Here is a 17,078-nt window from a genome sequence, read left to right on the forward strand (position 1 = left end):
AGACCACTGTCCTATGTACAGACTGGTTGCATCACAGCCTGGTATGGCAACTGCTCGGCCTCTGACCGCAAGGCACTACAGAGGGTAGTGTGAATGGCCCAGTACATCACTGGGGCCAAGCTTCCTGCCATCCAGGACCTCTATACAAGGTGGTGTCAGAACAAGGTCCTAAAAATTGTCAAAGACCCCACTCACCCTAGTCATAGACTGTTCTCTCTGCTACCGCACGGCAAGCGGTACCAGAGCGTCAAGTCTAGGTCCAAGAGGCTTCTAAACAGCTTCTACCCCCAAGCCATAAGACTCCCGAACATCTAGTCAAATAGCTACCCATACTATTAGCAGTGCTTCCCTCACCCCCTCTTTACACAACTGCTACTCTCTGTTGTCATCTATGCATAGTCACTTTAACTCTACCTACATGTACATACTACCTCAACTAACCGGTGCCCCAGCACATTGACTGTGTACCGGTACCCCCCTGTATATAGTCTCGCTATTGTTATTTTACTGTTTCTCTTTAATTACTTGTTACTTTTATCTCTTATTCTTATCTGTATTTTTTTTAAACTGCATTGCTGGTTAGGGGCTCGTAAGTAAGCACTTCACTGTAAGGACTTGTTGTATTCGGTGCATGTGACTAATACAATTTGAATTGATGTGATGTGCTTGATGATTGTTTCTGCTTTCCTGTGACATTAGGTGCTGTAGATGTCCTGGGAATTGTTTGTACTAGCATCATTCTAATTGATTGGTTTTATGTTTTAAGAAAAATTAGTGGAGGGCTGTTGTAGACCATAGGTTAAATGTTTGTAGGACATAATAGAGGGCTAAAATAAATGTTTGTATAATTCAATTACTCTGTGGCCAATAGTAGGCCTATAGATCTAAGGTTAAGAAATGTACAGTTGGCACACCTGTTATAAGCCTACTCCTTTTAGTAGCCTAGCGGTTAGCATGTTGGGCCAGTAACTGAAAGGTCACTGGTTTGAATATCCGAGCTGACAAGGTGAAAAGTCTGTCGCTGTGCTCTTGAGGCACTTAGCCCTAATTTACTCCAGGGGTGCCACCCTAATTTACTCCAGGGGTGCCACCCTAATTTACTCCAGGGGTGCCACCCTAATTTACTCCAGGGGTGCCACCCTACTATGGATGACCCTGTAAAACAACACATTTCCCTACAACTATCCAGTGTGTGACAAAAAAAATATTAGAGTTGAATAATTACCAGTTTGGTGGAAACAAGCTTTAAATGATCTATTGAATGTACAGGAGCGAGAGAGCTATGATGGGGGCTTGATCCATATCCTATTACAGAGCTGAGCACCTAATAACACAGGCCTCTGTGTATGTGTCCAACGAAGCTCACTACACCACATTGCAGTAGGCCTAAATGACAATATCCTCTTTAAAGAAGGGTTGTATATCCTCACACTCAAAGCTTCACATGCTTACAAGGCCCTGAGAGAACACCACAATGAGCCCACTGCTGTCACCAGTGTTTCATCAATTTATTTCACCTTTATTTAACCAGCTAGGCCAGTTCAGAACAAATTATCATTTACAACTGCGACCTGGACAAGATAAAGCAAAGCAGTGCGACACAAACAACACAGAGTTACACATGGAATGAACAAACGTGCAGTCAATAACACAATAGAAAACCGGGAGAAAGAGAACTGTATGGGGGGCTAAATCTATGGATCTTGCACTACATATGGGTAGTACAACGATCACATACGCCATGTCGGAGTAATCTGTCAATTAACATGATTGACATATATATATTTTCAAGGAGAAAAGGACTGAGAAAAAAATGATAGGGAAAACCGTGAAACAAATAAGTTCCCAAATCAGCAGTGGTCAGTCCTTCCTTCCCTCCATCTCATTCGCAGAGTCGGTATTCAAGTATTTGCCAGGTTTGACGTCATGTACATCGGTGTCCACAAATGGATTGTGAACCATCTTGAGCTTCACATCCAGTTCGTTCTCTGCCTTCTCGAACTAGCGTCGTTGGACGAAACCCGTAATTGTTATTTTCTGCGCGGATATCAATTTCTCGGTCTGAACTACAGGTTGGGTCAAGCATTGACGTTTGGTGTTTGTTTAACATATTTTCAAACGTGGGTCTTCTTTTGGAATAACAGCAATTGAAAATGTCCAGACCTGATCCTTTAAACTCATCTTTCCAACCTCCAACTAATGGCGTACTGAAATCCCTGTTGGAGAATCCAATGAAGCTGCCATTTCATCACGAAGAAGGTAAACGCAGACATCAAATAATTTGTTACGTGGTAGTTTACATTCATTTTTGAGACGATTGTTTTTGTCGTTCTCGCTTTCAAGCATGATCTGTCAGTGTTGCAGCGCGTGAGCAAGCAAGATACAATGCAGAAAAAAACGACGTCTCCGAAGGCTACAATATTTCAGTAGCCCGGTGTTTCTCACCTTTAGTTACTAAGAATTGGCGTTGATTCAAGTGTAAATTAAAGGGACAATCACTGTTGCTACATCCACTTTTGGACTTATACATTGATTCTTGAAGAGTAGAACTTATAAATGCCTAATGAGCTTAGTTCAACTGTCATACCCCATCAGAACCCCAAATATAAGAATGTTTTACTCCAATGTTTGTAAACAATGAAAATGTAAACAAACACAATATAGCCTCAACATGGTTACAACTATAATTTTGATATCATGGATGGTCAATCCTTGTATCCATAACTCTAACTCTTCATGTCTATGCATTTGAGTGGTTACATTTGTCAGCCCCATCCCTCAGCTTTTTACCGAACCAGTGTCGGGGATTCGCTTTATTGTTTATACGGCCGATTTCCGCATTAAGTGTAATGTATTAGTACTACTACATCTAGCCAGATCGGGAAGGAGTACAGTATGATCCATGATGGTTGCAATTTCGTCGTTAAATGTCAAAATACATTCCTGGTATGACAGCTTCGGACTGATAAGGATACAGTGTAACAACTATCCCTTTAATTCATGTGACTTACGACAGAAAACGTCCCGCTGCAAGTTTTTGTCCTACAGTACTTATTATTATTTGGAATGCTATTTTTCGTACACCGTTTAAGCTAGAAACGTCATTCAAACTTTAAAAAAGTGCAGAGTGGTCAGGACCAGTGTGCTTGTATACACTTTTGGGATGTCCTTTTTACACTTTCTAAACTATAAAGCTATTTGCCCTTCGTTTTGTCCTCCATCCACTCTAAAGGGATTTCAACATTCCAAAGGTCCCATTGTGACATCATTACATCCAACATTCTATGCACTGTGAACAATGTGACAACAATCAGCTACATTGACACTTTGCCAACAAGTTAGACAAAAAGTTAGGGCGTATGGAATCTTCCTGTACTTTTCTGCTATTGAAATCTGAAATCGTAACAAATATATTCTTGCGATAAAACGGTACAGCTGTTTTAGTAACTGAATTGTCTTTTTTTCTTTTTTTTCCGAGCTCCCCAGCACTTTAGACAAACAATTTAAGAGAGTATGAGATCTTGGTCTACTTCTCTGCTATTCAAATGCGTATTTCACGATATACCGAAACTTTAGTACTTTTTGTATACTAGAACCTGAAAAACGGTTGGATACTAGAATATTTTGTTATATTTGGTACTTCTGTCATGTCTCATGTCGTCAACGGATTGAGAGAGGATTAAGTCTGTCAATCAGCGTAGCCGATGTCCCCTTATAGCGCGAGAGCACCGTGCCTGCTCCACTTACTCATTCATTGCTAGCCCGAACCTGCCTGGAGGAACCACTGGGAGTCTGAGCTGCATCACCACTTATGCTGCACATACGTTAACACACTTGAACAGTGAAAAACAGCATGTAGAAATGATGAAACTGTTAATAAATGTTTTCAAAGGTGTGTGTGAATGACGTCATGAGTCTTAAAGAGAACGCGCATACTTTAAAATAAGTCTCAAATGGAAGGGGAACCGATTGGTTTTCATCTGTAGCCCAATGAAATCAGCCAAAACAAGGTCAATAACTCAATGCATGGACACACTCCTATTGAATATGCATTCCCTGGTATTGTAAATAGGCCTAGGCTACATCACGATTTACCCAGTTTATCAATAGACTAGAGATTTACCATTCAAATAAATGATGACCATAATGTTATGTAGTTTGATTGGTTAAAAAAAGGTGACATTTATTTAATAATTTATGAATTAATGCATACATTAAAACATTTTTCAAATGTAATGATAATGGACTCAAAAGATCCATCTGGATCAATTACCATTCTGTGACTTTGGCTAATACCCTTTCTTTTTTCCAATTGGTTTCATTTTGGTGTTGAGTATAGTGATACTAAACCTGGTATCGAAGTCAAAACTCTGGTGTCATGGCAATTCTGTTCTGATTTCAGATTTAATAATAATAATAATAATAATAATAATAATTTGAATGTGTTATCTTCTTCTGATCAAAAGTGACAGCTGTTTTAGTAACGGTTATCCACTGCATTCGTTAAGCTAACTTCCCACTGTTGAATTAAATGTCATATAACTTTCAGAAATGTAACATTTTATAGCACTGGTTGAGCACATTTCTACCATGAGACAGTAAGTAAACATTTAGACTTTTGACACATCAGCTACTTTGACCACTTTCCTAACAATTTAGGCAAAAACTTAGAGGATATGGCATCTTGGTCTACTTCTATGCTATTTAAATCAGAACAGAAATATCTTCTACCAATCAAACAACCACTGTTTTATTAACCACATCAACTACATTCTATCGAAACTTTTTAAAAGAACTGACATTTTGACAACTTTCCCAACAACTTAGACAATCTTAACACTACTACAAAAATACTTTTAAAGGGCAAAAGCAAGTCCAACAGTAGTACAGTGTGGGAAGTTTGTAATCTACTGTAAAGAGTATTCCGAAGACTAGCCAGGCTAGAAACCATTTAGTACTTATTTGTCAACAACTTGATAGGGACTATATATATAATATTTGAAAAAACTCTTTAAAACTTCTGGAAATAGGTTGAAGAGAAATTAAAATATATTTCCTGAGACTGGAGGTTGTCCCCTCGAGGGTACTTTTGCTTTTGGAGTTGATGGGGTGTTTACTGTAGTTTGGTTATTCATATATTTGCATCAAGTATATAAACATTCACATATGCCTCAAGTATACGCTTAATCAACAACAGGGGCTTTAGATATTTGTGTGTGTGTGTATAAATTAAAACCTTGGCCTTTTATTGGCTAAGCTGTTTTGACATTGTTTGTCTGTTTTGGTCTAACCGTGATATGACTCTCTCCAAATATTTGCAGGTTTTGGAAAAGATGAGAAAAAGTTGGATGAGGAAGGCGGTGCCAATACTCCACAGTCAGCCTTCCTAGGGCCAACCCTGTGGGACAAGACCTTGCCATATGATGGGGACAACTTTCAGCTGGAGTACATGGACCTGGAAGAATTTCTGTCAGAGAATGGCATCCCCGCAAACTCAGCTCAGAATAACGAAAACCAGCCACAGCAGTCCCGGCAGCCCACTATCCAGCAGGTTTCCCCTGCACCCCCCATACCCTCTGTGGTTGACCTCAATAGCCACGCCACTATCTCTGTTCATACAGCCATGGTCTCCCAAAACTGTCTCCAGAGCCCCCCAGCCGGAGCAGGTAAAAGACCATATCACACACAGCACACACACAGCACAGGAACACTCTCAAACGAGGGCTAACATCTGCAAGGTCAACCAAACGCACACACGCACACACACAACCCTCCTATAGCTCTCAAATTAGGGCAAATCTCTATGGTCAAAGCCTTAGTTGTTACGCTTTGTAATAATATGCCCCGGGCGCTGTTTATCCACCTGGTGTACTCAGCATGCATATCATGACCAGGTTGTCTTCTCAACACTAAACTTTCTCCTTTACTGTATACCCCATTCTACTCTGACCAAAAGAACAGATAGAGGTTTCTCAGTATTTAGGCTACTTCAGGGGCTTTGAGAATGCTAGGACATTTCTTCTACAATTCTGGCCCTGGACTTTGGAGCTTGAGTGGCATTGTGCCAAGTACTAGAAAGTTAAACTGGAGGGACAGTAGTTGTACAACTTGGGTGGGTTGTAGTTTTGATCCCTCAACTGTGTAGTTTTTGTCAACAAACATTTACAGTTTTACTGCATTCCCGATGACATTCCAATATTGATTTAGATCAGGCTCATTTTGTTGCTTGGCACGCAATGCTTTGTTTGGTTAAGGTGAATCTTGACTTATCTGTTGCTGCCTACTGAAGAGACAACCAGAAAAAAGTTAAACGTTCCTCCTTAATGAAACACACATTCCTGGTACCCTGTTATTTAGAGGTGTGAGGATAAACATACCTTATTTACATGCATCACCAAGGCAAACATCTTCCATAAGGCTAGTTGTCATGGTTTCAGCCTCTTGAAAGTGGGGGAGTGAATAAAAAGGGTCAGTGTAATTGTTGTGTTTGTTGGAGCAGGCAGATGTAATCTGGTTTGTGCTAGCCAATTCTTTGTTGCTAAATAATGGACAGCCTATCTGAATCTTCTAGTCGAGGGGAAAACAGTGATTCTATTGCCTGTAATTGTTTTATTTTGAAACTAGTTAATTAATGATGAGGATGGTAGTTGTCTTTATGACCCTGTTTTAGTTAATAAAAATGTATAAATAAGGTGTTATCACATCAGTTACGTTATATGTTTAAAGGGAATATTTCTGTGTGGCCATTGGTTTGTGTTATATAGTAACTTTGGTCTGTATTTTGGTTGGTGTGTGTGATATCTTCTCATTAACATTGTTGGTAGAGCACAGTGTGTCAAATACAATCCTTATAATCACATCCACACTATATGGAAACCTGCCTTTTTATAATGTTCCAGAGTATAACAGAAGCTCATGTTTACAATGTCTCTGCTCGGTGGGACCTATATTTTGCTTGTCCCATACTTCTTGAGGTTTTATGGATATGAGTTGACACCATTATCAGTAAACATCCTCAGATTGAATAGAAGTTGAACACTTACACAAAACACATTCTGCTGCCTTTTTATTCCAATAGACCTATGTATGTCCAAAGGTTTTTTCATCTTAGTCATTAATGATCTACCAAGTCCCAACGTGAACAGTGATGGGGATCTAGTGAAACTGGCCTGTGTAGTGGACTTGAATTCATATGACATACCACTTAAATGGTAGTGCTGGGAATTGCCAGGGCTCTTCATGATATGATATTATCGTGATACTTCGGTGCCAATATGATATTTATTGCGATTCTATATGTATTCTGATTTTATGTTCATGACATATGGATCACTATGTCTGCTGCAGGGGGACACGAGAGACCCATGATAAAATAGTTTGGATCCGTCATGGAAATAAAAGTGCTGAAAACATGTTGGCTCACCATTTTTAATAGAAGATTGAGGCCAACGCTATAGAAGGAGAAATACCAATGTTTTGGTACAGCCGACTAGCGCCAGCTAGCGTCAACTACCTAGCAGAAAATATACAAAAGGTTTGCTGTTGAGAATTGATACTTGGAGTCATAAAATTGATATAATATTGTCATAAATAGTATTAATATTACGATACTCTACTGTATCAATTCCCCCCCCCCCCCCCCCCACTATTACGCTGATCCACCTAGCATGCTTTTACTGTGATTTGAAATCACATTTGAAGGAATTGCAAATGCCCTAAATTCCCATCCATTCCAAAAATAGCCTCACAATTGCCATGGGAAAAAAAACAAAAACCTTCACTACTTTCTTCTGATCTATGACATTCTGTTTGACACATTTTAAGATGATTTAGCTTGTCCCTTAAAAGTAGTCAGAGACAGAAGTGTAATAGTTTGTTTCTAATGATGACATTATTACTCATGCCAAACACAGTATGTCCTTCCTCAGTGTGCCTACAGTGACCACAATGTTCCTCTCAGTATTTATTTCCCCACTGCTTTCACAAAGTAAAAAAATAAAGAAAAAAGCTAGGAACACACCTTGACGTGGTACTGTAAATAGTTTTTGGCCTCACCACAGGAAGTAATAGTACATCCGGACACAAGTCTGTCACATAGTTTTTGGCCTCACCACAGGAAGTAATAGTACATCCGGACACAAGTCTGTCACTCGTGTCAAAGAGTTACATCTGTACAGTTACAGTACAAAGAATCCCAGCATGTGAGGGTGTACGTGCATGTATATTTGTCTCAGTGCGAGTGAGCATGTTTGTTTTTTTATTTTTTTTATTTTTTCGTCTGGTACAGTTTCACAGGGCCTGTCATCTCGCCGTTATGCACATTCCCTCTCACATGTGCGGGTAGATCTTCCTGACAGACACATGAATCCGCCATGTGTAGCCCCACTGCTAACGGGAGCTTGTCATGGCATGAGTTTCTCCTCCTTCCTTTAATTCTCCCTCACCTCCTTCCTTTAATTGTCTCTCACCAGACAGAGCCCAGTCGGAGCCATAGCAGAGGCACAGGTTGAACCCTGATGAGATCACATGGTCAAGGCTATACTGCTATCACATACACCTCCAGCCTAGCCTGCCCCACCAACCTCCCAATTCCATATTGCATGCAAGCACAATGCAGCCTGAGATAGCTTTGTTATCACAGCAGATATCCAGTGGAGTTAGCGATGGGCGGGTCCCACTGCTGGTTCAATAAGGGGCCTTCGGTCTATTGTTGGCAGGGGCCAAAAGGGAAGTGGAATGTAGACAAGGTCAAAGGTCAGGTCTAAACTTGTGTGCCATGGAAGTGACTGTCTGATAAGTTGTGTGGTACCTATGGAAATCCTCTCTCTATAGTAAACAGATAAAGGGGAGGTGTGGTTAGTTCTGTGGACTCCATGTTGTTTAGCATCACATTCATATACAGTAAACACTTAACACAATAATAGGAATCCCCGACTAGCTCACACTTCATTTTGAAGATTGGTTGGAAAAGGCACAGACTCTGTTGTCATTCCTTAGGGGTCAAGCTTAAAATGTTTATGAAAATCAAACCATTTTAAAGAGGGTTTGAGTTTCTCTCCTGACTGTCCAGCAGTCAGAGGAAGAACATGCAGGTGAGAGTCAGGTCAGAGCCATCTTAGCCCTCCGTCCCATCTGCACTGGTTCTACTACCCACCCACACAATGCAAATCTGAGCATTTACCTACAGGAGAAGGAACAAGACGCAGAGCTCTTACCTTTTATCTATTTTTGGTGGACGTTGAACACATGTTGTCAGACATGTGTGTGTTGTTTCTTCCTATTGGAGGTTCGTACAGGGGAGGTCACAGCCAAATTCTATAGGGCACTATCAGCCAGGCTTTTCACCAGGCCACTCTTAGCCAGTAAAGCATGTCACTGTATTTTTACTTCAGTAATCTGGTCAGAATTAATGGTTAAAGTGATAAGATGTCTGGGCCACAGTGCTTGTTATTTATATAAGTGATATACTTTTGACAGATTGTTTTGGACAGCGTCTGATTTAGCCCTTGTAAGTAGCTTGGCACTAAGCTGACAGTGTTAGTCAGTGGCCTGTCATTGTTGGGGACTAACATGCAGCCAACGTGTTCTTGACAATTCACTAAAATGAGGCATTGACTTGGACCCCTGCTGAAGTACCACATTGGATGGCCAGCCATTTTAGCTTAATGTGTCAGTGACTACTGATGCAATGATTCACTGGTGAAGCTAGAGTGTAGTTGTCATGCTTGCGTGTCTACATTTTAGCAATTTAGCAGATGCTCATATCCAGAGTGACTTATGTATGAGTGCATACATATTCATCCATATTTTTTTCTCTAAATTCCTACATATTTGTTTTCTCTTCTGAAAGGGCTGGAGTAGCTGTCTTACTTCCTTCTGCATAACATACAAGCAAGTCAGACCTGTATGTTGGCCTTGGCTTAAATCTCAACCAGGACTGGCTGGAGCTAGAAATGCTGCTGTGACCAAAGGTCAGAAGGCTTAAGGCCGTAGCCAGCTTAAAGCACAGAGGAGCTGGGCCATGACGTAGGAAGTGACCTAAAATGTCGGCCTTTGAATTCTGTTTGAGTGAAGTGTTTTCACCGTCCACAGGAAGAATTTGTATTTCTTTCATTCCTCATTAAGTTTTCAAACCAACTACAAAAGACTACAGTCCTTTGATTGTGAGTTGTTGTAATTGTCAAGCTGTTTAAGTGGATGAATCTCAGGTAAATACACTGACATTGGGCTCTATTAGCTTACTGTCATAAGATGCTCACCGCCAGCCACCAATCAAATTACAGCTGATTTGATGAAGCCATCCAATGAAGTTGTTCAGTTCTGCTTGCTAATCCACTGAATGATGAAGGGTAGAATGTGAAACCGTGTCAACTGCTGACCTGCTGCTCTGTGCAATAGAAATCTATTAGGTGTTACGTAACATCCACAGAGAGATTGCAGAGGCACATGTTGAGGCTGGCTGACGAGGAGGTTGCCTTAAGTCAATTTACAGACAAAATGTTGTTGTCTGCCTGAGCTCAGCTGACTAGAGGCACTGATAACAGGGCCCCAGAAAGGCTTAAATAACATATCTTCTGTGTTTGTGAGAGTGTCTGTCTGTCTGTGTATCGGTAAATGTGTGTGTGTGTTCTGTGCTCCGCCTGTTGGTTAAAAGGTGCAACCACAGTTATATTGCTTCACTGGGAGCAAGGCCAGTTGTAGAATTATTTAGATGAAATCATCATTGACTTGATGAGCATGTATAGAATAAGACGGACATAAGAATATAGTCCGTCTTCACATGCAAGGCTGGTATTGATTCTAGAGCAGGGGTGTCAAACTAATCTTTCCCCGGGGGCCGCATATGGTCGTCAACGAGGTCCGGAGGGCCACACAAAAAAATGTGTTATATTTCCTTGCTGTAAAAATCTGCAACAAATAGTCTTGTAGTCTCTGTTTTCTGAATTTCTGATGCTCCCTGACTGTCTAGCTTTCATTTCGGTGATTATTAGCGAGCTGGACACAGTCAAGAAACTATATGATTGTAGGACCATTATCTTTTCTACATATTTTCAATTTGGTTTTAGACATTTTAAGGTGTGTGTGTGTGTGTGTGTGTGTGTGTGTGTGTGTGTGTGTATATATATATGTATATATATATGTATATATATATATATATATATATGTATGTATGTATGTATGTATGTATGTATGTATGTATGTATATATGTATGTATATATGTATATGTATATATGTATATATATGTATGTATATATATGTATGTATATATATATATATATATGTATATATGTATGTATATATATATATGTATATATATGTATGTATATATATATATATATATATATATATATATATATATGTATATATATATATATATATCCCCTTGAACTTTGAACTTTGCGACCTTTTGCCACATTTCAGGCTTCAAACATAAAAATGTAAAACTGTATTTTTTTGTGAAGAATCAACAACAAGTGGGACACAATCATGAAGTGGAACGACATTTATTGGATATTTCAAACTTTTTCAACAAATCAAAAACTGAAAAATTGGGTGTGCAAAATTATTCAGCCCCTTTACTTTCAGTGCAGCAAACTCTCTCCAGAAGTTCAGTGAGGATCTCTGAATGATCCAATGTTGACCTAAATGACTAATGATGATAAATACAATCCACCTGTGTGTAATCAAGTCTCCATATAAATGCACCTGCACTGTGATAGTCTCAGAGGTCCGTTAAAAGCGCAGAGAGCATCATGAAGAACAAGGAACACACCAGGCAGGTCCGAGATACTGTTGTGAAGAATTTTAAAGCCGGATTTGGATACAAAAAGATTTCCCAAGCTGTAAACATCCCAAGGAGCACTGTGCAAGCGATAATATTGAAATGGAAGGATGCAACAATGCAAAACGTTATGTTTGGCGTGAAAGCAACACAGCTCATCACCCTGAACACACCATCCCCACTGTCAAACATGGTGGTGGCAGCATCATGGCTTGGGCCTGCTTTTCTTCAGCAGGGACAGGGAAGATGGTTAAAATTGATGGGAAGATGGATGGAGCCAAATACAGGACCATTCTGGAAGAAAACCTGATGGAGTCTGCAAAAAACCTGAGACTGGGACAGAGATTTGTCTTCCAACAAGACAATGATCCAAAACATAAAGCAGCATTCTCTTTCTTGGTCAAATAGGAAGTGTGTTGGCTCATTGTCCTTTTGAAAAACAAATATGAGTTTTTTTTTCACTCAAATCACCTGTAGGCCACATTGAACCGGGATGTATGTTTGACACCCCTTTTCTAGAGGATCAGCTTTGTAAAGCACAACCATGATACAGAACAGAATGGCAGAATACTATGATGTAAACAGGCACACGTGTGTTTGTTTCCCCCTAAGTGCCCTCCTTGGGAATTTTTAAAGGGGGCTTTTTTGAGAACTCAAAAGTACCCCTACTACACCTGGTACGGGGTAGGAGGTGAGGGGGGTACTAATGACTTTTGTCATAGCTGTTTATATTACATTTAAAGGCAGATTCTAGAACCTTCATTTTAAGGAAACCAGTTGAGGTCTAATAAGGCCTAATTTCTAACCATTACTTTCTCCAGGACCATTGCACCTCAAAGCCTGCTCTTTGAGAGTACAGTCTCTTCTTAACAGTGCCCAGATGTAATTCAGCAGACCCTCTAACCTGTTTTCCTTTGCCTTTCTCCTGCAGTGCTGCCCTCAGCTGCCAGGAACACCCCCAGCCCCATCGATCCAGAGTCTATTCAAGTTCCAGTGGGCTACGAGCCCGACCCTGCAGACCTGGCTCTGTCCAGCGTACCCGGACAGGAGATGTTTGACCCCGGAAAACGCAAGTTCGCCCCAGAGGAGCTCAAACCACAGCCCATGATCAAAAAGGCACGCAAAATCTTCATCCCTGAAGATCTCAAGGTAACCTACCTGGAGCCTACTTATGTGGAAGGTTGAAAGGGTTCGCCACTTGTTTGGCCAAAAACTCAAAAAAGCACCATGTTTTCTTATGTTATGTAAGCAGCAAGTGGACTTATTCCACCTAAATAACCAGAAGTATTTTAAACCACAATATAAGGAGGAGCGTTGGCGCAAACCCAAACCGGCAGCTTTTTCAGTATTGATAGGGAGGAGGCGAACTTGGCCAGGATTTAGATTGACAGGTTTAGCCGTGGTCATTCACCCTTAACCCGGGTCATACGATGTTGTTGGAAGAGGAGTATCACATGTACTATTTTGTTTGTTGAGGTAAGATGGCTTCCTGCAGGGTGCAAAGGAGCTTGAAGGTGTCAGGCAGTTTTAAACAACGTTATGGAAATGTGAAAATGAGATGCGTGCTGACATAAATAATAGGTTTGGAATACGGTTTATTACTCAGGTGAATCACTTATAATTTTACAATACCACAGGTAGTGTGACAAAAATATATGAATCACAACAGTGTGTTTCACCTCACTTTCCAGGATGACAAGTACTGGGCCAGACGCAGAAAGAACAACGTGGCAGCCAAAAGATCACGGGATGCCAGGCGACTGAAGGAGAACCAAATTGCCATCCGGGCTGGCTTCCTAGAGAAGGAGAACGGTGCACTTCGCTCAGAGGTGGCCGACTTGAGGAAGGAACTGGGTCGCACCAAGAACATAGTGGCCAAATACGAGGCTCAGCATGGGCCCCTGTGAACCTCCCCAAACCAACGTCCACACCCTTCCCTCTCACCCCCTCACCCAAGAGTTTAATGGACAATGTGCCTCCCTTTTGGTGGCACTACGCCCCCACCCACCCCCCCACCCACACACACACACCCACACACACACACCAGCCCCTCACCCCTGTACATGATAATCCTATATGATTCTATCATTTGGAATTTGAATTCTGTCACTGGCATCTGTTAGTTTCTTCCTTCTGTTTTCTCACTCACCCTTCATGTACATGGGGTATGAGTATGTATGTACAGTATGCACACACACTTTCCTCTTTCAAGTACTAGAAGGCACTTTGAGTGTTAATGAGCCAACAACCTACTCTCCGGATCCCTACCCTGTCCCCTCTTTCCTCTGTTCATTTTGTAAATGATGCCATGCTGTTTGTTTTCCCCCTTTCTCACCTGTTTTATACGTGTGATCAGGACTGAGAGCTGTTGTAATGTATCTCCCTCCCCATCCTTATGTTCTTCCAGTGCTGTTTTCAGAGGGATTCTCCTCCTACCTAAGACCCTGTTCCTGTCCCTTCCTGTAGCATCCCTTCTCTCGGGTTTGTACCGTACATTCGTATTGCAATTTTTGAATGTTATTGTACTTCTGTTAATATTATACATTTTCGTGTCCATTGTTGTTACAGCTCTGCAATAGAACATCAGTTCATCACATCAGGACTATAAGCTACTCTTGTGATTTTAATATTTTCTTGTTAGCACTTAACCTCTCTCTCAAACCTCAGTATAACTGTACAGTTGGAAAGAAAAACCAGCGATTCTTTTCTATCACACATTGAGCAATAATCTTTTCCAAATCTATATTAATTCATGCTACCAAGTTTTTCCTCCCACACTGATTTCCCCAATCAGAGCACCTCTTGGTCTCCAGTAGAACCCACAACCCTCTTGCCTCGCGCTGCACGGCACGCTCATTTTCTGTTGGGAGTTGCGCAAGCTAGCATGGTGATGGTGGACAGATTTCCCACCCTGTGCTCAGTGGTCTCTCTGCTGCAGCCTGTTCCACAACTCCGCTAACCCTCTCTGCACCAATCTTCTAACACGTGTCACAATCTGCCCTGGTGCAATGTTCCTCAGTCTAATCTGCCTGATATTTGTGTATCTTTTCTGTTAAGGACAGATTAATTTTTTGAAATATTCAATTGTTAATTGTTATTATTATGACTTCTATTTGTGTCGTTGATATTGTTGTTCTTATTATTATCATCTCATCGTTTTTATTTGAATATTTCAGCATGATTTCTCAGAACACAAACCTCAAGCTAATCGCAAAGTGGTTGAATTATTTCCTTTTTTATTTAGCATGATTAACAAGAGTGGTTCTTTTAATAATCAATAGAGATATCTGTATTTTTGTAGATATGCGTTTTTTGCCTTCCTCTGTAAGATGGCTGTATGAATGTAAAAGATGTCGGGAGAAAAAAGTAGGATGGTGTTGTCCAGTACTGTGGTTATCCCAAACAATTAGTTTACTACAAACCAAAAGATTCAGTACAGAGATGATACATTGGTTATAAGAGATGTTTATATAAAGCTATTCTATATGGGGGTTTTTGTACAGTATTTTTCCTATACATTACTGGCTATGTATTTTAAAGGCACAGAATCCAGAATATTATTAAAGAATACAAATACATTACTCAAAGAAAGCAAAACACTACTATATTGGTTATCTTAACCATAACAATGTGGTAGTTTTACAGAGATTCCTCCAAATCCAGCAGCAGTAACGGATACTGTTGGGCATTATTGGAAAGACACTCCTGTATCCTGGTTATATACTATAGATTTAGCCATCAGTAACCTTTAGTTCCTTGTGTCATGGAATCGTAGTGCTTTAAGATTGAGTCTCACCAACGTTAACATGAAATACAGTTGTGAGTATGGAGGACGGAATGTATGGAATGCTCTTTAATCGATTTCTGAAGAGACCCACTATTGGGTCTCTATTGCTATTGATTGTCATCGATGTCACCACTAGGTGTCTCAAGAAGATTCCTGTTATGGTTCCCTTCACTCAGCCAAAATATGACACCGGAGTCCTTTGATGGTAAAACTGAAAAGGTTTACCTTTAGTCATATTCTGATATGAACTAATATTTGGAGCCATCTCTATGCTCACTAGTTAGAACGATGTTACAATGAAGGGGAGGGAAATTTCAGGTTACTGTAGCTGCTGTTTGTCTGCTTGTTAGACCTTCGCAGTTCTAGTAAGCCGCACTGCCTGAGTGATATTACTCTCAATGACACTGCATAGCATACTGAGTTCTCTATTTCTGCTATAATACTGCATTAAATTCACAATTGACCAAATACAGTGTAGTGTTCCTTACCTGTTGCAGATCATGGTCCAGCCAAGGTGAGAGTAGAGCTATGTTTTGGCTCTAGAGAAATGGCTGAAGACGGTTTTCCTTATTCACATTTCTATAGCCCATCTGTACAGATATGGGTTTTGTTAGCTGTGTATGTCCATGTACTTTCACATGCTATTCTGTACCATGGACGTACCATATGAAAGAATAGGATAAAGCCATTACCAGTCCACACATTGCCCACATACCTTCCCGTAGAGTGACTTCACTACCTCACCCATGAATGGAAAAAAGTAACCATAATTCTGAGTCTATTCCAGTGCCTTGAATACACTGACTGTTCCTCAGTCTCTCAGCGATGTAATGTCATTATCACCACTTGAATAGGTTCAGATCTAATGCAGCAAATATTCTATATATTTACAATTGTCTTTTTACTTATTTAAAATGCTACAATTAACTAATTACCATTGTATTAATGGCAACACCAATGGACTGTTTCACAGAGGGTACATAGATACACAATGAAAGGAGTATTCTGTCTTGTCTGTCATGGAATGAATGCATAACATATGATATTCAGTCCTTGGCCTCCCGATCTGTAATTCATAGTGTCTAATAAAGTATTTTCTGTTTCTTTTGAAGAGTGTCACACTTGTTATTTCTGCTAGTGTCAAACATTTTCAAACTGTTTACTGTATACACTAAGTCTATATAGTACTTAAACAATAAGGTCCGAGGTGTTGTGTCGTGCCTAAGAACAGACATGGTATATTGGCCATATACCGCAAACCCCAGAGGTGCCTTATTGCTATTATAAACTGGTTACCAATCTAATTAGACAAGTAAATAGTCATTTTTAGCCATACCCATGGTATACCATGGCATTCAGACAATCAGCATTCAGGGATTGAACCACCCGGTTTATAAAAAAAACATGAACACCTGATCTTTCCATGACAGACTGACCAGGTGAAAGCTATGATCCCTTGTCACTTTTTAAAATCCACTTCAATCAGTGTAGATAAAGGGGATAAAGAT

General features: G+C 40.3%; 1 protein-coding gene across 1 annotated transcript; it reads left to right on the forward strand.

Moving 5' to 3' along the window:
• The first annotated feature begins 1,916 nt into the window (after positions 1-1,916).
• Positions 1,917-16,681, forward strand: LOC123999351 (hepatic leukemia factor-like). The gene is made up of 4 exons (XM_046305014.1): positions 1,917-2,259; positions 5,322-5,666; positions 12,715-12,932; positions 13,475-16,681. The coding sequence occupies exons 1-4, from the start codon at positions 2,154-2,156 to the stop codon at positions 13,688-13,690; spliced, it is 885 nt and encodes a 294-aa protein (XP_046160970.1). The 5' UTR covers positions 1,917-2,153; the 3' UTR covers positions 13,691-16,681.
• The last annotated feature ends 397 nt before the right edge of the window (positions 16,682-17,078 follow it).

Source organism: Oncorhynchus gorbuscha, linkage group LG16 (genome assembly GCF_021184085.1).
Source record: "Oncorhynchus gorbuscha isolate QuinsamMale2020 ecotype Even-year linkage group LG16, OgorEven_v1.0, whole genome shotgun sequence".
In the NCBI taxonomy this organism is placed as follows: domain Eukaryota; kingdom Metazoa; phylum Chordata; class Actinopteri; order Salmoniformes; family Salmonidae; genus Oncorhynchus; species Oncorhynchus gorbuscha.

Excerpts from the sequence above, each read along its gene's own strand:
- LOC123999351 (XM_046305014.1), top strand. The coding sequence starts at position 2,154 with ATGTCCAGACCTGATCCTTTAAACTCATCTTTCCAACCTCCAACTAAT. Across the intron at positions 5,667-12,714 it reads GAGCCCCCCAGCCGGAGCAG|TGCTGCCCTCAGCTGCCAGG; the intron begins GTAAAAGACCAT and ends TTTCTCCTGCAG. Across the intron at positions 12,933-13,474 it reads TCATCCCTGAAGATCTCAAG|GATGACAAGTACTGGGCCAG; the intron begins GTAACCTACCTG and ends CTCACTTTCCAG.